The following is a 13,847-nucleotide window of genomic DNA, read 5'->3' as shown; positions in this document are numbered from 1 at the left end:
TGCGCCACCACCGCCCAGCCTACTTTCACATTTTGAAAGTTTTCCATGACTTGTCATTTGCTTGAGGTTCACAGCAAGACTAACCACTCTGGAAATTTTGCATTTTCCTAGTAAGGTGCAGAAGTCTCTCCTTGACAGTTCTCTATTTGGTAAAATTATCATCATTAGGAAAGAAAATTTAACTCCAAAGGTCTACAATACATAAAGCCTGATGTGTGGCTCTCAGAAATGTCCTGTATGGACCACACATATACTGCCCTCTCCACTTTAACCTCGCAAATGTGCTATGAAACCATCCTGACACAACCTTAACATCTGCCCATAACTAGCTACTCAAAGAAGATGATACCAATCACTGTTCCACTTAAGGGCTTAAAATTCAGTCTCAGGTGTGCAACTCTACCATATTGTGCCCAATTGTTAATTGATTTTTAACATAAATGAAATAAACTAAACAATCAATGTAAACAAATGAGCCATGATTAGTGGAAGGTATTAGATAAAAGCCTAACATACACAAACATATGTGAGCATAGGCATGCATACACTGACAAAAAAAATGGAAACAGTAAAAATGATTACCAACCACTTATCTCATGAATTTTTATTAGCTGTGAGGTTTATAATAGAATATTAATTGCTAAAATAAATTTAAGACAATGCTGTAACATTGCAGGTGTGCAAATAGGCAATGTTTGATGGACTACACTTCAAAAGTGATGCTCAAGGAAGGCACAAGAAGCTAAATAGTCCTGCTTAAGATGATGCTCCTTTTCCTCTTTTTGTTATTACCAGATTATAAATATAAGAGAAAAAGAGACAGTGTAATCAGAGACACGAAAATCATCCAATAGCAAAACAAAGTTTTTGATATAATACTTAGAACCTAAACATAATGATACCATTAATTAAAGCTAATTTTCAGTGTTTGGATGCTATGGTAAACTATATTTACTAAGAGGAACTAAATTTTAAGTATGACATTCAAAGTGATTAATATTGTGCATTCAGGAGATTTTTTTTTCTTTTTGTATGTCAATCATCATTTAAATCTTTCTTAAATTGGTCTAGATTAGCATTGGGTGTCAAAGATCCCATCAAGACATATATCCCTATCTTTATAAAACAATTACAAAACAGAAAAATTCATAGAACATTATGTAATTACTTGTGTAACTTATAATATCCTCCACACACATAATTTGGTGGATGTGAAATTCTTCCAATTTTAATACTTCTCTCAAGAGAATGATGAAGAAAGGAAGAGGGAATGGTGACACATGTGCCCATATGTCTTATCATAATAGTATTGACTACTTGTCTTTTTGAGGGGGAAGCCTGCCTCATTGTGTAGACCAGGCTGGCCTCTGCTCAGACATCAGCCTGGCTCTTCTTCCGTTGTGCAGACATTGGGTGTTTACAATTAAATCCTGCCCCTAGTTGTTCTTTTTAAAGGAGGGTGGAAAGAGGATAATAAATTTCCTTTATAGCCTGTGACCTGATTCGAAAACAGAACAAAAGTAACAGCTTTAATAGATAAACAAAATAAAAGCAAATGACAACTTATAAACAATTGGAATTAATACAAAGGAAACTGTGCATGATCTTTTCAAAGCAATTTTAGGAGTCATGCAGAGGGAATCACAGAAAAAATAATGTCATTTCCAATCAAGAGTTGCTTTGAGGAAACTCTAATTTCAAAGAAATATTCGCCTTGATGTGGAAAGAACCTGGGATCAGGAAAGAGAATTCATGACCATCCCCATGTCACTGTTTTTCTAAGCCCGGGCCAGTCACTTTGTGTTCATCCGAGATAAAATTGAAGAGACCTTGACTGTGAATGAGGAATTTCTTCTAGCATCTGAATATAAGAACTTCTGGGGAGCAACCTATAGAAGCTTCAGACATGAACATCTAAAACGTTTCAGAATTGCATTAAGTATTTGAACTTATTTTGCTTTTCATCAAAGTCAGGAGGGAAAGAGATTTTCCAAGTTTCTGTCAAATACAGAATAATTCTGTGCTTCTAATATCACCTGTCGGAATTAATCCTTTGGCATGTCTGCTAGAACTGGGGGGGGGGCAAAGGGAAGAAATGGAACTATGAAATATATTGACATTTTGAAGTAAAGAAGCTTCCAGAGCACCTATCTCTAGTAGGTCACTTTTGCCTACTCCAAATGGAAACTTTATGTTTCAGTCAAGCCTTCCTCCTCTTCCTGATAATCTCTTGTTCAAATATGAATGCATTAGTTTCCTTTTAACAAGCATTAACAAAGCCTACATAATCAGACTATAAAAATTCCATCACATCACTGAACTGCCCTTGCAAAGTCTGCCAAATATTTTGATTTAACCGTGTTTTAAAAATCCATGCATAGAGTATTTACTGTGCTATAATGTTCTCAATCATGTTAAATTGTTGATATCTACCAAGCTTTCTAAAATATTGTCCTTATAGATAATAGTCATGCAATATAACCTCCTCTTTAAAAGTAAACCAAAGCTTACTTTTATCAAAATTTAATTACTCCAACAATTACAAGTTAAGAAAAATAGGGGCTAGAGAGATGGCTTGGTGGTTAAGAGCACTGGCTATTCTTTCAGAGATTTCCAGCTCAATTCCTAGTACCCACAAGGCATCTCACAACTGTGTGTAACTCCAGTCATAGGGAATAGGGATCTCATGCCCTCTTCAGTTTCCACAGGAGTTCAGGATGCAGATGAAGCACAGATTAACAAGCAGGCAAAATACCCATACACATAATAAAAATAAATTAATAAAAATTTTACAAAGAAACAAATTGAAAAAATATAACATTAAATTATATGATATTGATAAACATTATCCGGTTATACATGTACATATATGATATATTTAAATCTATGGGACACATTTTAATGATTTATTTATTTACTATGCATACAGTGTTCTACCTACACACCAGATCTCATTATAGAGAGTTGTGAGCCACCATGTAGTTGCTGAGAATTGAACTCAGGACCTACAGAAGAACAGTCAGTGCTCTTAACCTCTGAGCCATCTGCCCAGCTTGATATATTTAAATCTAAATTCATTGGTACTACATAGATTTGCTTCAAAATTTAATTGTTTGCTTTTTTAGCTATGAAAAAAATGTAATTGTGACCATATGTTCACTTTATATTTAAAAATATCCAATACTTTCTTTATAAATCTCTTTTCAAATTTCTCTCACTTTGTAGCATCTGAAGTTGTGAATGTTTTCTTGTAATCAGAGTCCCTTCATGCAGAGACAAGGAAATTGTCCTCCTTGGTCAAAATGAAGGTAAATACAGCTACTTGTTTTAAAAATGTGAAAACTCACTCCATTTATAATGCGGAACAGAAGGACCTAATGAACTACAATTGTCACTTGTGGGTTTATTTTACACATAGAAGCATGGGCAAAACTATGCTGTGCATTTGTGTCTGAGAATTTAAGTATGAGAAAAATACAGAAAGAAACATGGCAAAATGAGGATCAATTCTGCACTATAAGCCCCCTGCTTTTGTCTGTGCAGAGAAGCAAAACATGTTTAGACTAGCTTTTTCTGCAGGATGACTTGAATGTTTTACTTTGTATTTGTTTCTGGATATTTGATTATATAATGGAGATTTTTGTCCTTTAGTTTATTGTAGCAAATGTGTTAAACTTGCTGGTCCTCAAAGAAAATTATAAACACCAGGTAACAGAGTGTTTGTTTGTTTGGTTGGTTGGTCTTTTCTCTGCTCAAATTTTACAAGAACGATTCTGTAATGAAAACAAGATCCAGAGTACATATAATGAGAGACTGTAGGTGCTTTTCCTGTATAGTGTGAATGAAGGTATTCTGCCAGACTTGGTGTCTCACCCTGCAAGCTATTTCTGTTCTCCACTAATTAGTGTCTTCCTATTTCTTACTTCCAGAGACTAAGAACAGACTTGGGACAAAGGTGTAGGGCACGTGCTTCAGTCAAACCTGACCTGCTCTAGATCAAATTTTTACCGATTTAGTTTTATTTAAAGTCTAGAATCCCTAATAGAGGAAATACATCAAACGTTTTACTGTATTTTCATTGAAATTTGAAAAAGAAAGTTATATAATACTCTAAGAAGTGTTGAGTCTCTAATTATTAGAGAGCACAAAGACATAAGCCTGGGCGGTCACAGCACCGGCATCAGCATAAAGTCATGTAGTGGTGAATCAACAGAAACTTCAGAAATACCATCTTGTTTGTGTAATCACATTGCTTTAATTTTATCTGGTCTTGCATTTGTAATTTCAAAGTAAGAAATTTCTAAGAGAATTTTTGATGAAAAAATATAAAAAAGACTAACACATCCTATTTATAATTAATACAAAACCCTTTCAAGAAAAATGATCCATCAGTAGTAACTCTGTGCTTTTAAAATGGGACATCAGCCCATTCATAGAAACCATAATTACAAATGTGTGTGAACATGCACATCATTATCAATTCCTTATTAAAATCGCATATCCCCAGATTCTGTAAAGACAAGAATGGAAAAATTGAACAAAATAGAGGGTAGGTGAGTAAGAAGAAAAATATAGAGAAGATATTACAACTCAGATAGGAAATGCTCCTTCCCTAGGATTGGCAAATCTTCATTTGCTTCCCACCTGGGAGAGAACAGCAATTTCTAGAAGGCATTTGACAAGGATAAAGGACATCTGTCCTCAGCCATCCATCAATTAAGTATTAAAGCTTTGAAAGGCTTCTCTCTGGCTTGGCCTTCTTCCAAATACCTGAAGGGCAAGTGCAGTCTGAGTTAGCAGTTCTCTTCCAAGCTCATGGACATCAATCATGAGTCATGAGAGTACCAAATGGACAATCCTTGTCAAGCTCAAGACCAACAGATATTTTCAAATTAAGTGTATAAGTTTTTGCAAAGAATTGCTGTGAGAGACAGGAAGAGATGTCTGCCTCATGTAATTGTACTGAAAGTACAAACTCCAGACTGCAAGAGGTATTTATTGTACTGCTCCGGTGTGAGCAACTAAAGAAGGATGCAGGTTACAAAGGTACCATTTCACAAGTGAGTACATCCGGACTTCTCATTAAAGTGACTTCTAAGCTTTATCTTCTATTATTATCACTAAGTCAATTGAAGTAATAAGACTAAAATTGTCCTTGAGTTATATTGGGCCTACCTTATGTTTCATATGATTAGTATGAGCATGTCACAGGAAGACATATAGCTTAATGACAGATGAAGCCAATTGGTTGATTGACAGTATCTACAGTGCTGAAAGTAGAGGGCTGGATTGCAAAACTGGCATTGAAATACTGTTGAAATTCAAGACTTTGCCACCCATCAATTGTTACTAACCACTGCTTTCTGGGAAGGATCTCTAATCGGTGAAGTGTAACACTTAAATGACAAAGAGTAAGGAAGCAAGCAGCTTTGACTACTGTAAAGTGATACTGGGAAACTTCTTGTCAATGGATATACTATACATTTTATGTGTTATAGACATAAGAATAATGCTATAGTCAAGTTGCCATGTTTAATGTTGTAACACAGCAAGAAAGACAACAAAACGCATTCTTTGCAACAAAACGCATTCTTTGCATTGTTCTACTGTAAAGATATTCTATTAAATTTCCATTTCAAGCATACATACTTTAATTACTGAGTTTGTCAGGGAATTTATCAGTTATTAGAAGATTAAATACAGTATCTCAAAATATTTCAAGTGTTCAAAGGATAAAACAAAATTGCTTCTTTGAAATTCTACTGAGTGTGTGCTTTTGGAGTTAGCCTTTCACTGCTGTTAGAGAAAATGATTCAAAGTAACCACAATACAAATTATAACAGAATAGAGCTTCAGCACTGAATTCATTCTTTCAATCTCTGGCTATGACGTTAGTGTCTCTCTATCCCCCACTTCTAGACTCTATCTCTCTTTCTCTTTCTGCATCAGTCCCTAACTCATCTATCTCTCTTTCCATTTTTACATCCATCCCTAACTCATCTATGTCTCTTTCACATTTGCAGATGTTTAAGTGTACCACATCCAACATCCTTGAGAAGCTCTCTTGCATTTGGCAACAAGAACACTAATTTTGGAAATGTTATAGAGCATCTCGGGTCTCTTTCCTTTCATTTTTTTTTTTTTTTTAGCTATTTCGGTATCTTTGCTCTTCCTTTTGCTTCCTTCTGTTCCTCCTTTTGAAAATGTTGTTTGTTCACACTGAAATAAGCACCCATTTTTGCTTGTTTATCTTTTTTTTCCCCATCTGGGCTATTTCCCAGTGTAATCTGCATTGTGACATACTGGAAGCTGATTTTCAAATCTTCTTTTCTGAGCATTTTAATAACTTTCTTGTCTAAATACACTTCTCAAAAGATGTCTTTATAAATTCCAAGTTTTGCGTGTGTGTGTGGATTTTGAAGAACTAGTTGAGAAAAAAAAATAGTTGAGCATTTTATCAGTGTCTCCTCTCGCTATGCTTCGCTGGAGATACAAGCAGAAAGCTTGCCTGTGGTCATAAACCGATATGGTCAAGAGCAATGCACTGAAGCATGTTGCTTATAATTGCATTTTACAGAGCGGGTTTTTATAACAAGCCCAAATCATCCATTTGTTATTCCATTCCATTTCTTCCTCTCATCACATTACATTCCAGAAGATAAGAGGTTTTTATAGCTGAAAATAGTCTCTTACCAGCATAATTGCTGAGCCCCTTTCTCTTCTTTCTTCTCCAATACAACCAGATGCTAAAACCCATCAAAATTACCCAGCAGGCACCACCAATGCCAGCTATAAATGCCGGTTGCTTCACAACATCAGTTATTTGCTCAGTTATGCTGTTATTGTTTTCAGTAATAACAACTTCGTTGCGTCCCCCTATGGAGGAAAAAATGATGTCAATAAACATTAAGAGAAATGATTGCAGAAATACAAACACCATACCATAGGCATGTCCTTTTAAAGCTTAGTTGATAATAGTTTTGTTCTGAGGCTGTCAAGATTACTGATAAGAACATTTTAAGTTTAAAAAGAAGTATGGAATCAGTGTTTATTAGTATTGTTAAGAATGTTACTTACTTTTAATTTTTCAAGGACAGGTTCTAAAAGACCTTCAGATTTATCATATAAACATTAATTGGAACAACTACTAGCAGCTGAAATAATAGATATTTTTCTTAAACAAGGTAAAGCAATTTTTTTATCAAATTTCCCATAATACAAGTACTTGTACTGGTGTGGTAGAATTGTCTGTATTCTGTCAATCATGTTATAAATAAATGCTGATTGGCCAGGCAGGAAGTATAGACGGGAAAACCAGACAGGAAGTAGAAATGATGTAATGAGAACAGGAGAATTCTGGGAAGGAGGAAGTTGATTCCTCCCACTCTTGCCCAGACGAAGGAAGCAGCAGGATGTGATCCACCTCACTGAAAAAAGGTACTGAGCCACATGGCTAACATAGATCCAAAAAATGGGTTAATCAAGATGTGAGAGTTAGCCAATGAGAGGCTAGAGCTAATGGGCCAATCAGCTTATAATTTAAAGAGACCTATGTGTGATTTTCTTTGGGGCTAAACAGTTGTGGGGGACCTGGTGGGAGGATAGAAAACACAAACAACAAACAAGCCAGCATTGTACATTGCTTTTCTGCTACTGTTTTGCCTATTTTGAGGAGGACATAATTCACAAGATTGTATAATTTCATAAAACTGTCAATGAAACCAAAGATATAAACTTTGATTTTTGATGAGGCATGAAATTCTCTGTATAGAACAATGGCAAATATGAAAACATTAATTTATGGAGTTCAGCATGTATAATTAAAACATTAAGAGATTCCAAATCTTATCCACTCCCTAAGAGCAGTTAAGAGTTACTTGACAATTGGGCATTGAGTCAAGATCTTTCATGTTGAGAAAATTTAGACCTCTGAAAATCAATTGAGCAAATCCCAATCCATACTTACTAGGTTGTGGACTTGGAGAATCATAATGACACTGGACCACAAGGATTTAGATGTATTTAAAAGATTTTTAAAAACTTGGAAAATGAGAATCAAATGAATCTAATGTCAATATCATTTTTAGTTAATATAAATCAAGAACAAATGAAAGGTAAATTGCACGCAAAATATAAAAGGGGCAGCCCAGCAGATCACATCATAGGAACCTTTTCAATTGTTTTGGCAAATGCAGCACTGTTATATGTTAGAGATATGTTATATGTTATATAACATATGTTATATTTTATATGTCTTTGACCTCTTGAACAGATACACTCTTCCTGCTACTTACTAATAGAGCATAAATTCTAGGCTTGTGTCAAGACCTTAATCAGTATGTCACTGATTCAGATCATTGGCAATGTTGCTATTGCTTTTCATATATTTTGGATTCATTGTGGTGATCTTTCATCTTTCCTTCTTCCTTTCTTCCTCCCTTCCTTTCTTCTTTTTGTGAGAACTTTCCTTTTCATACTCTAAAATGCAGTTGTACAATAGACTCTTAGGCCAGTAGTTTTTAAAGGAGTCTTTCTTCTCTTAAAGACATGTGTCAAATCTTGAGATACATGCCAAATCTCAGAATATCTGGGGTTGTCTTAACTGACATGAGTTAGAAAATTAGAGTGCTCCCAAAAGCCAGATCAAGGACTAGGGACAAGTCCTGATCCCACTGCCTGGAAGGAGACAAACAGACCAAGCTACAGAAACTGTCACACACATACAGGTGGCCTAGGTTGGTGTCATGCATGCTCTATAGCTGTCAGGCTAGAGTTCATGAGCTCCTGCTAGCTTAGGTCAACTGTCTCTGTGGGTTCCCTGTCATGACTTTGACTGCTCCCCCCCCCCCAGTTCATTAATATCTATGGGAGGTCTATCCCTTTTATTAGTGGAGATTGAGTACTGAATGGGGTGGGGAAGATGGGAGGCAGTGGGGGACAGGAGGGGAGGAGGGAGGGGAAACTATGGCCGGTATGTAAAATAAATCAGTAAAATTTATAAAGAGAAAAGAAACTAGGAATGTTGCTGGTATCTGGAAACCACTTGCTGTACAACACCTCATACATAAAACCATTACAAATCAAAGTATGATCAAAACCACATAACTGCAGAATTTGAGACATAGAATGAGAATACAATCGGATGTGAAGCTTCTATGGAAGCTAACAGGAGTACAACCTTGTCCCATGTGATGTAGAGAGTTACATTAGGTCTTTCACTGGGTTTTTTTAGACCTGTCAGGTGAACTGCTTAAGATTCAGGCTCCTGAAAATCCTTTTAGTCTTTGCTTCTGGGACAGAAAATTAAACATTCCTGCGTTCTCCCTGCCATCCAATGGTCGGTAGCCTGGGGATGACTCACATGCCTTCAGCTGCACCCCATAGCAGTGTTTGGCAGGGCTCTAGCTTCTTCCTCATTCCTTGTGTATCAAAAACCAGTGTGTGCTGTAGGTCATCGTGTCTTTGAGAGTATAAAGAGTATAAAATGCTGAATGACTATGGAATAGAAAGAGCCAGACAGCATTCTTCTAACCCTTGTAACACTGGGCTATGGGGAATCAACAAAATATTTTAATTTAGTAAATCAAACTGCAGGCTTCTTTATTATAATGGCTAGAATTTTCTTACACACACACACGTAAGTATACAAATATATATGTATATATATACATATATATTTGTGTGTGTGTGTGTTTATATACATACACTCAGAGATGTGTGTGTGTTTCATTACTGATGCTTTTTCAAGTTTAAAATAAATTAAATTACACAGTAAATCTTTTCTGTCTGAAATATATGTACCTTTAGATTGTATATGTACAAAAGTAAAAAGCTGTATTTTAATAACATATTTTCAGTATGTTATCTGGTGACGCTTTTCACCGTAGACTTACTAAAAGGTCCCCAAACATAAAATAAACAAAGCAAGAACTCCCCACAGCCTGATAGAGTATAGAACAAAGAGTATGAGTAGATTTGCACTTTTTAAAGGGGAGTCCTTAAAATGTTTTATTTAATATTACACAGCATTTTTCTGAGCCCTAGTATATTATTTCTTCTTATGCTGATAATTTTTGAAACAATGTTGTCAATTGTCCTGAAAGGAACACAGGCAAGGTGGTGTGACCACTATGTCCTATTGTTCTTGCAGAAAAAAAAAATGTAATGAAACGTAATACCTTTCTCCCATTGGAGAGTAATGAAGAACAAAAGTAATTTGTTAGAAAAAGACTTAATTAGACACATCAGAATCAATTGTACCTATTTCGGTGAAAGTATGTAATTGTATGGATGATCACCAACTCCCCAGGAAGAGTATGAAAGATGAATACTTTAAAAAATAGTTTTATTGATTTCTCTTTCTTCATTTTTAACTCCTGTCTGTTCAATGTGGCTTTGTTGTTGTGGCTTAATACGACCTACATGAGGTTTATATTATTAAAGTAAATTAAAGACAAAAAATAGTTTTATTATTAAGATGATTATTGTTATTTAAGGTACTATTTGTTGTGGATAATTTTTGTTTGTTTTTTATCTGTCGTTTTATTCTAAATTTCACTTGAAGCCCACTTTCACATTGAAAATTGCTAAAAAAAAATAAAATAACACAAATTTCAATGCTATTTCACAGTATTTAAGGTACTGTATTTTTTTCACAACACTGAGATGAGATAATTGAAACTTTACACAGCCTGGCATAACAGCAGTCTAAAATTATGAACCATAAACTGCATCAAATGCCAATGCACGGCTTAATTAGCAAAGGGAAAAGCAGGTAAGCTTGAGTCGCTTTTCATGCTGTTTCCAGTATGGAATATACAATAGGGGAAGCATAAATTGAAACAGAAAAGGAGATTAGACATCATTAAGCCACTATTCAACTGAGAACGAGCAGTTGTGTACAAAGGCTTATCAGACAAGATGTGAACCTTGATATGGAGGGATAATTAAAGAAACAATTAGGAAGTGTCTCAGGACAGCAGTAGATATTAAAAAGAGATGGATCTCTGGAGGACACATCCTTTCTGGGTCGAACTGGACTTACACATGTGCATGTCCTCATTTCGGTTACTACACTGCTGTGTTCATGATTACCTCATAAGCATAGCATATTCAAATTACCTGAATACGATGCAGGAAAGGCATTGATAGATTTCATTGTTTCTAAAAAAAAAATTTAAATGCTTCTTTGATATACTGAGATAGATTAATAGCTGTGATCAAAATTCAGTTAGGAGACTCAGTCTTTTGGATGTAATACACTTTGGTAAAAGTTTGCAATGTATTTAAAATCATCTAAGTGAAATCCACTATTTTGCTATAATATAATTGCTCTGAGAAGATCTGTGCTCATCACAACACAGCATCGATTTGTGTAATGTTTTCTTGGTTCCAATAGAATCAGGTATTCAAAATACTGTGAGATAGACAACCACTAGGAAAGAAAAAAATCTCCATTGCTTTAAACAATATATATATTAATATTTAAGTATATAACATTTTAGTAATATATATACATATATTACTAAACAGAGCAGAAAAACAAGACACAGGAGGGAAATACAACTACTTGGCAATCTTACTTATCTTCAGTAAGAAAAACTATATTCAGTAAATCCAATTTATATTCATTTTCTTTTTAGGAGTTTTCAGGAAGAAATATCCTTTGAATTTCATTTAAAGAAAAGAATTCGCATTGATCCACAATGATGCGTCTAGAATTAAAAGACACAGTGAAGAGAGATGTACTTTTGTCTTTTTCCACACTGTTTTGTCTGTTTTGAGACAGAGTCTCCATATGCAGCTCCAGCTGGACTTGAGCTCAATGTGCTAGTCAGAAACTCTTCGTTACTTTCTTCAGCCTCTCTGATACTGAGATTCTAGACTAGAGGTAGCTGGCACTACACCTGGGCACTCATAGTCTTAAAATAAAGGAAAAATGAAGTAAAAAGACTTATTTCTAAACACTTTAAATAAAATATGTATTTATGCATACACATATTTATATATTTAAAACGTTTTGAGCACACCTATATTTCTTCCTTATTCTAATTTATTTCAGAAAAATCTCAGAAGGGTAAGTTTGTAGGTTTCCCTCAGGTTAAGGAATTAATTCAGTCTGAACAACTAATTAAGAAGGGAAAGGCAATTTAGAGAAAAGGTAATACTTTAACTTTTTTCTTCAATGCTATTCATTTAGCAAACAAAGAAAAGATGGGAAGTCTAAAACATTTAACATTGTGACTAAACAGAAAGTCTGTTTCTGTGCAGAAGAAGAAATCATCACCCAGAAATTGGTACTATCTTGTCTGCATATCATTTTATCATGTTAGAAAATAAGGAGACAAAATGAATGCTTTATGAACTTTTGAGGAACATTTTTGATATATGTATACTTTTTTTTTTACAAAATATTGTCACTATGATGTCAATAAGACTGAAGAGAATTGAAAGGGCTTAATGACAAGCTGTGGTAGAGAAGTCTTCATTGATGAGCTTCTGCTTCCTTTAGTGGGAGTCTGTTGCAGTGTAAGCAAGCCTGTGACCACACTGATAAACCTCAGTGACATTTATATGGTATGTCAGAATACACAGCTTAGGATGCTTGAACAATAGAGAATTTAAGGGAAATCCACACTACACAGAATCATTTGAGGGTACTGATCACTAAGAAGCAAACAATCATCCCTGAAATCCTGAAGTGAACACTTAACTTTGCATTGAGAAATACTGAAAAGACCCGGTACAAGGCAGAGGATGAAGACACGAGAGGATGGCCAGCTAATATCCAGTACAGAGAAGTCAATTCCTGATATTTGAGATCCATTCCGTTAGGGGCACCGGAAGGACTTACTAAATACTTTTATTGAAATTCCCAAAGCGCTTACTTTAGATTGAACATCAAACTGATGTTGTAATCCAAGAAAAAGGACAAGACCTAAAAAACTCTCATACAAAGACCATCTCAAATTCAAAATAAAAGTCAAATAAGGCTAGTTTGTGGGACAAACATAAACGTACTCTCACTGATCACAAAGGTTCAAAATATATCATAACAAAGACCAGTATCCAGGAAAGTAGAGCCAGCCATATAAAAATAGACAGACAGAGAAAAACAAACAAACAAAAAACAGTCAATGCAATATGAGCTAAGAGCAAGAAAGGAAAAACATTTAGTGAAAGTAGACTATTCAACATAAAGGTTTTAGAATCAGGAAGAAGATATTTTACATGTTGTATTCAAAATAATTTTGTTTTGTTTAGGGGTTTGCATATTGTTCTGACTGTTTGGGTGGAGCACACTCCTGCCATACACGTGTGTGAAAATTAAAGAATAGCTTGTGGTCGTTGGTTCTATTATATGAATCCCAGGGAAAAAAATGCAGGTTATCATGTTTAGCAGCAAGCACTTTTATATGCTGAGCCATTCTACCATCCTGAGAAATAGATTTGAAAGAAGAAACTTCAATAAAAATAATATACAACCCATACAGACTGATGGAACTTAACATAAAGGATTAAAAATAATGCAAACACTTAAAAAGATGACCTGACACTAGTATTTAAAAACAAAGTACATTTCAGAGCAAGAAATCTCACAGTGAATTAAAAGCAATATCTGATGATGGTTGTGAAATAAGCATACCAACAGGGTGTAAGTCTTAATCACCCAGTAGCAACTAGTTAAAAAAAAAAAAAGATGCAGACTGAGGGCAGGGGAGAGTGCTCCTTACAGACAGAGGGTTTGGGAGAGTGCTCCTTACACACTAAGAGCTTGGGAGAGTGCTCCTTACAGACTAATGGCTGGGGAGAGTGCTCCTTAACAGACTGAGGGCTGGAGAGAGGGC

General features: G+C 35.1%; 1 protein-coding gene across 12 annotated transcripts in view; it reads right to left on the bottom strand.

Annotated features, from left to right (window-relative positions):
* Robo2 (roundabout guidance receptor 2) overlaps positions 1-13,847 on the bottom strand; it is a 1,182,575-nt gene that overhangs the window by 50,384 nt on the left and 1,118,344 nt on the right. For all 12 annotated transcript variants that reach the window (XM_026786840.1, XM_026786841.1, XM_026786863.1 and 9 more), the window contains one exon: positions 6,694-6,876. In XM_026786840.1, coding sequence (XP_026642641.1) covers positions 6,694-6,876 — 183 coding nt within the window. The remainder of the gene's footprint in view (positions 1-6,693; positions 6,877-13,847) is intronic.

The sequence above is a fragment of the Microtus ochrogaster genome, chromosome 2 (assembly GCF_000317375.1).
Source record: "Microtus ochrogaster isolate Prairie Vole_2 chromosome 2, MicOch1.0, whole genome shotgun sequence".
Taxonomy (NCBI): domain Eukaryota; kingdom Metazoa; phylum Chordata; class Mammalia; order Rodentia; family Cricetidae; genus Microtus; species Microtus ochrogaster.
Note: the sequence above shows the minus strand (reverse complement) of the source record. Positions and strands in the feature narration are given on the sequence as shown.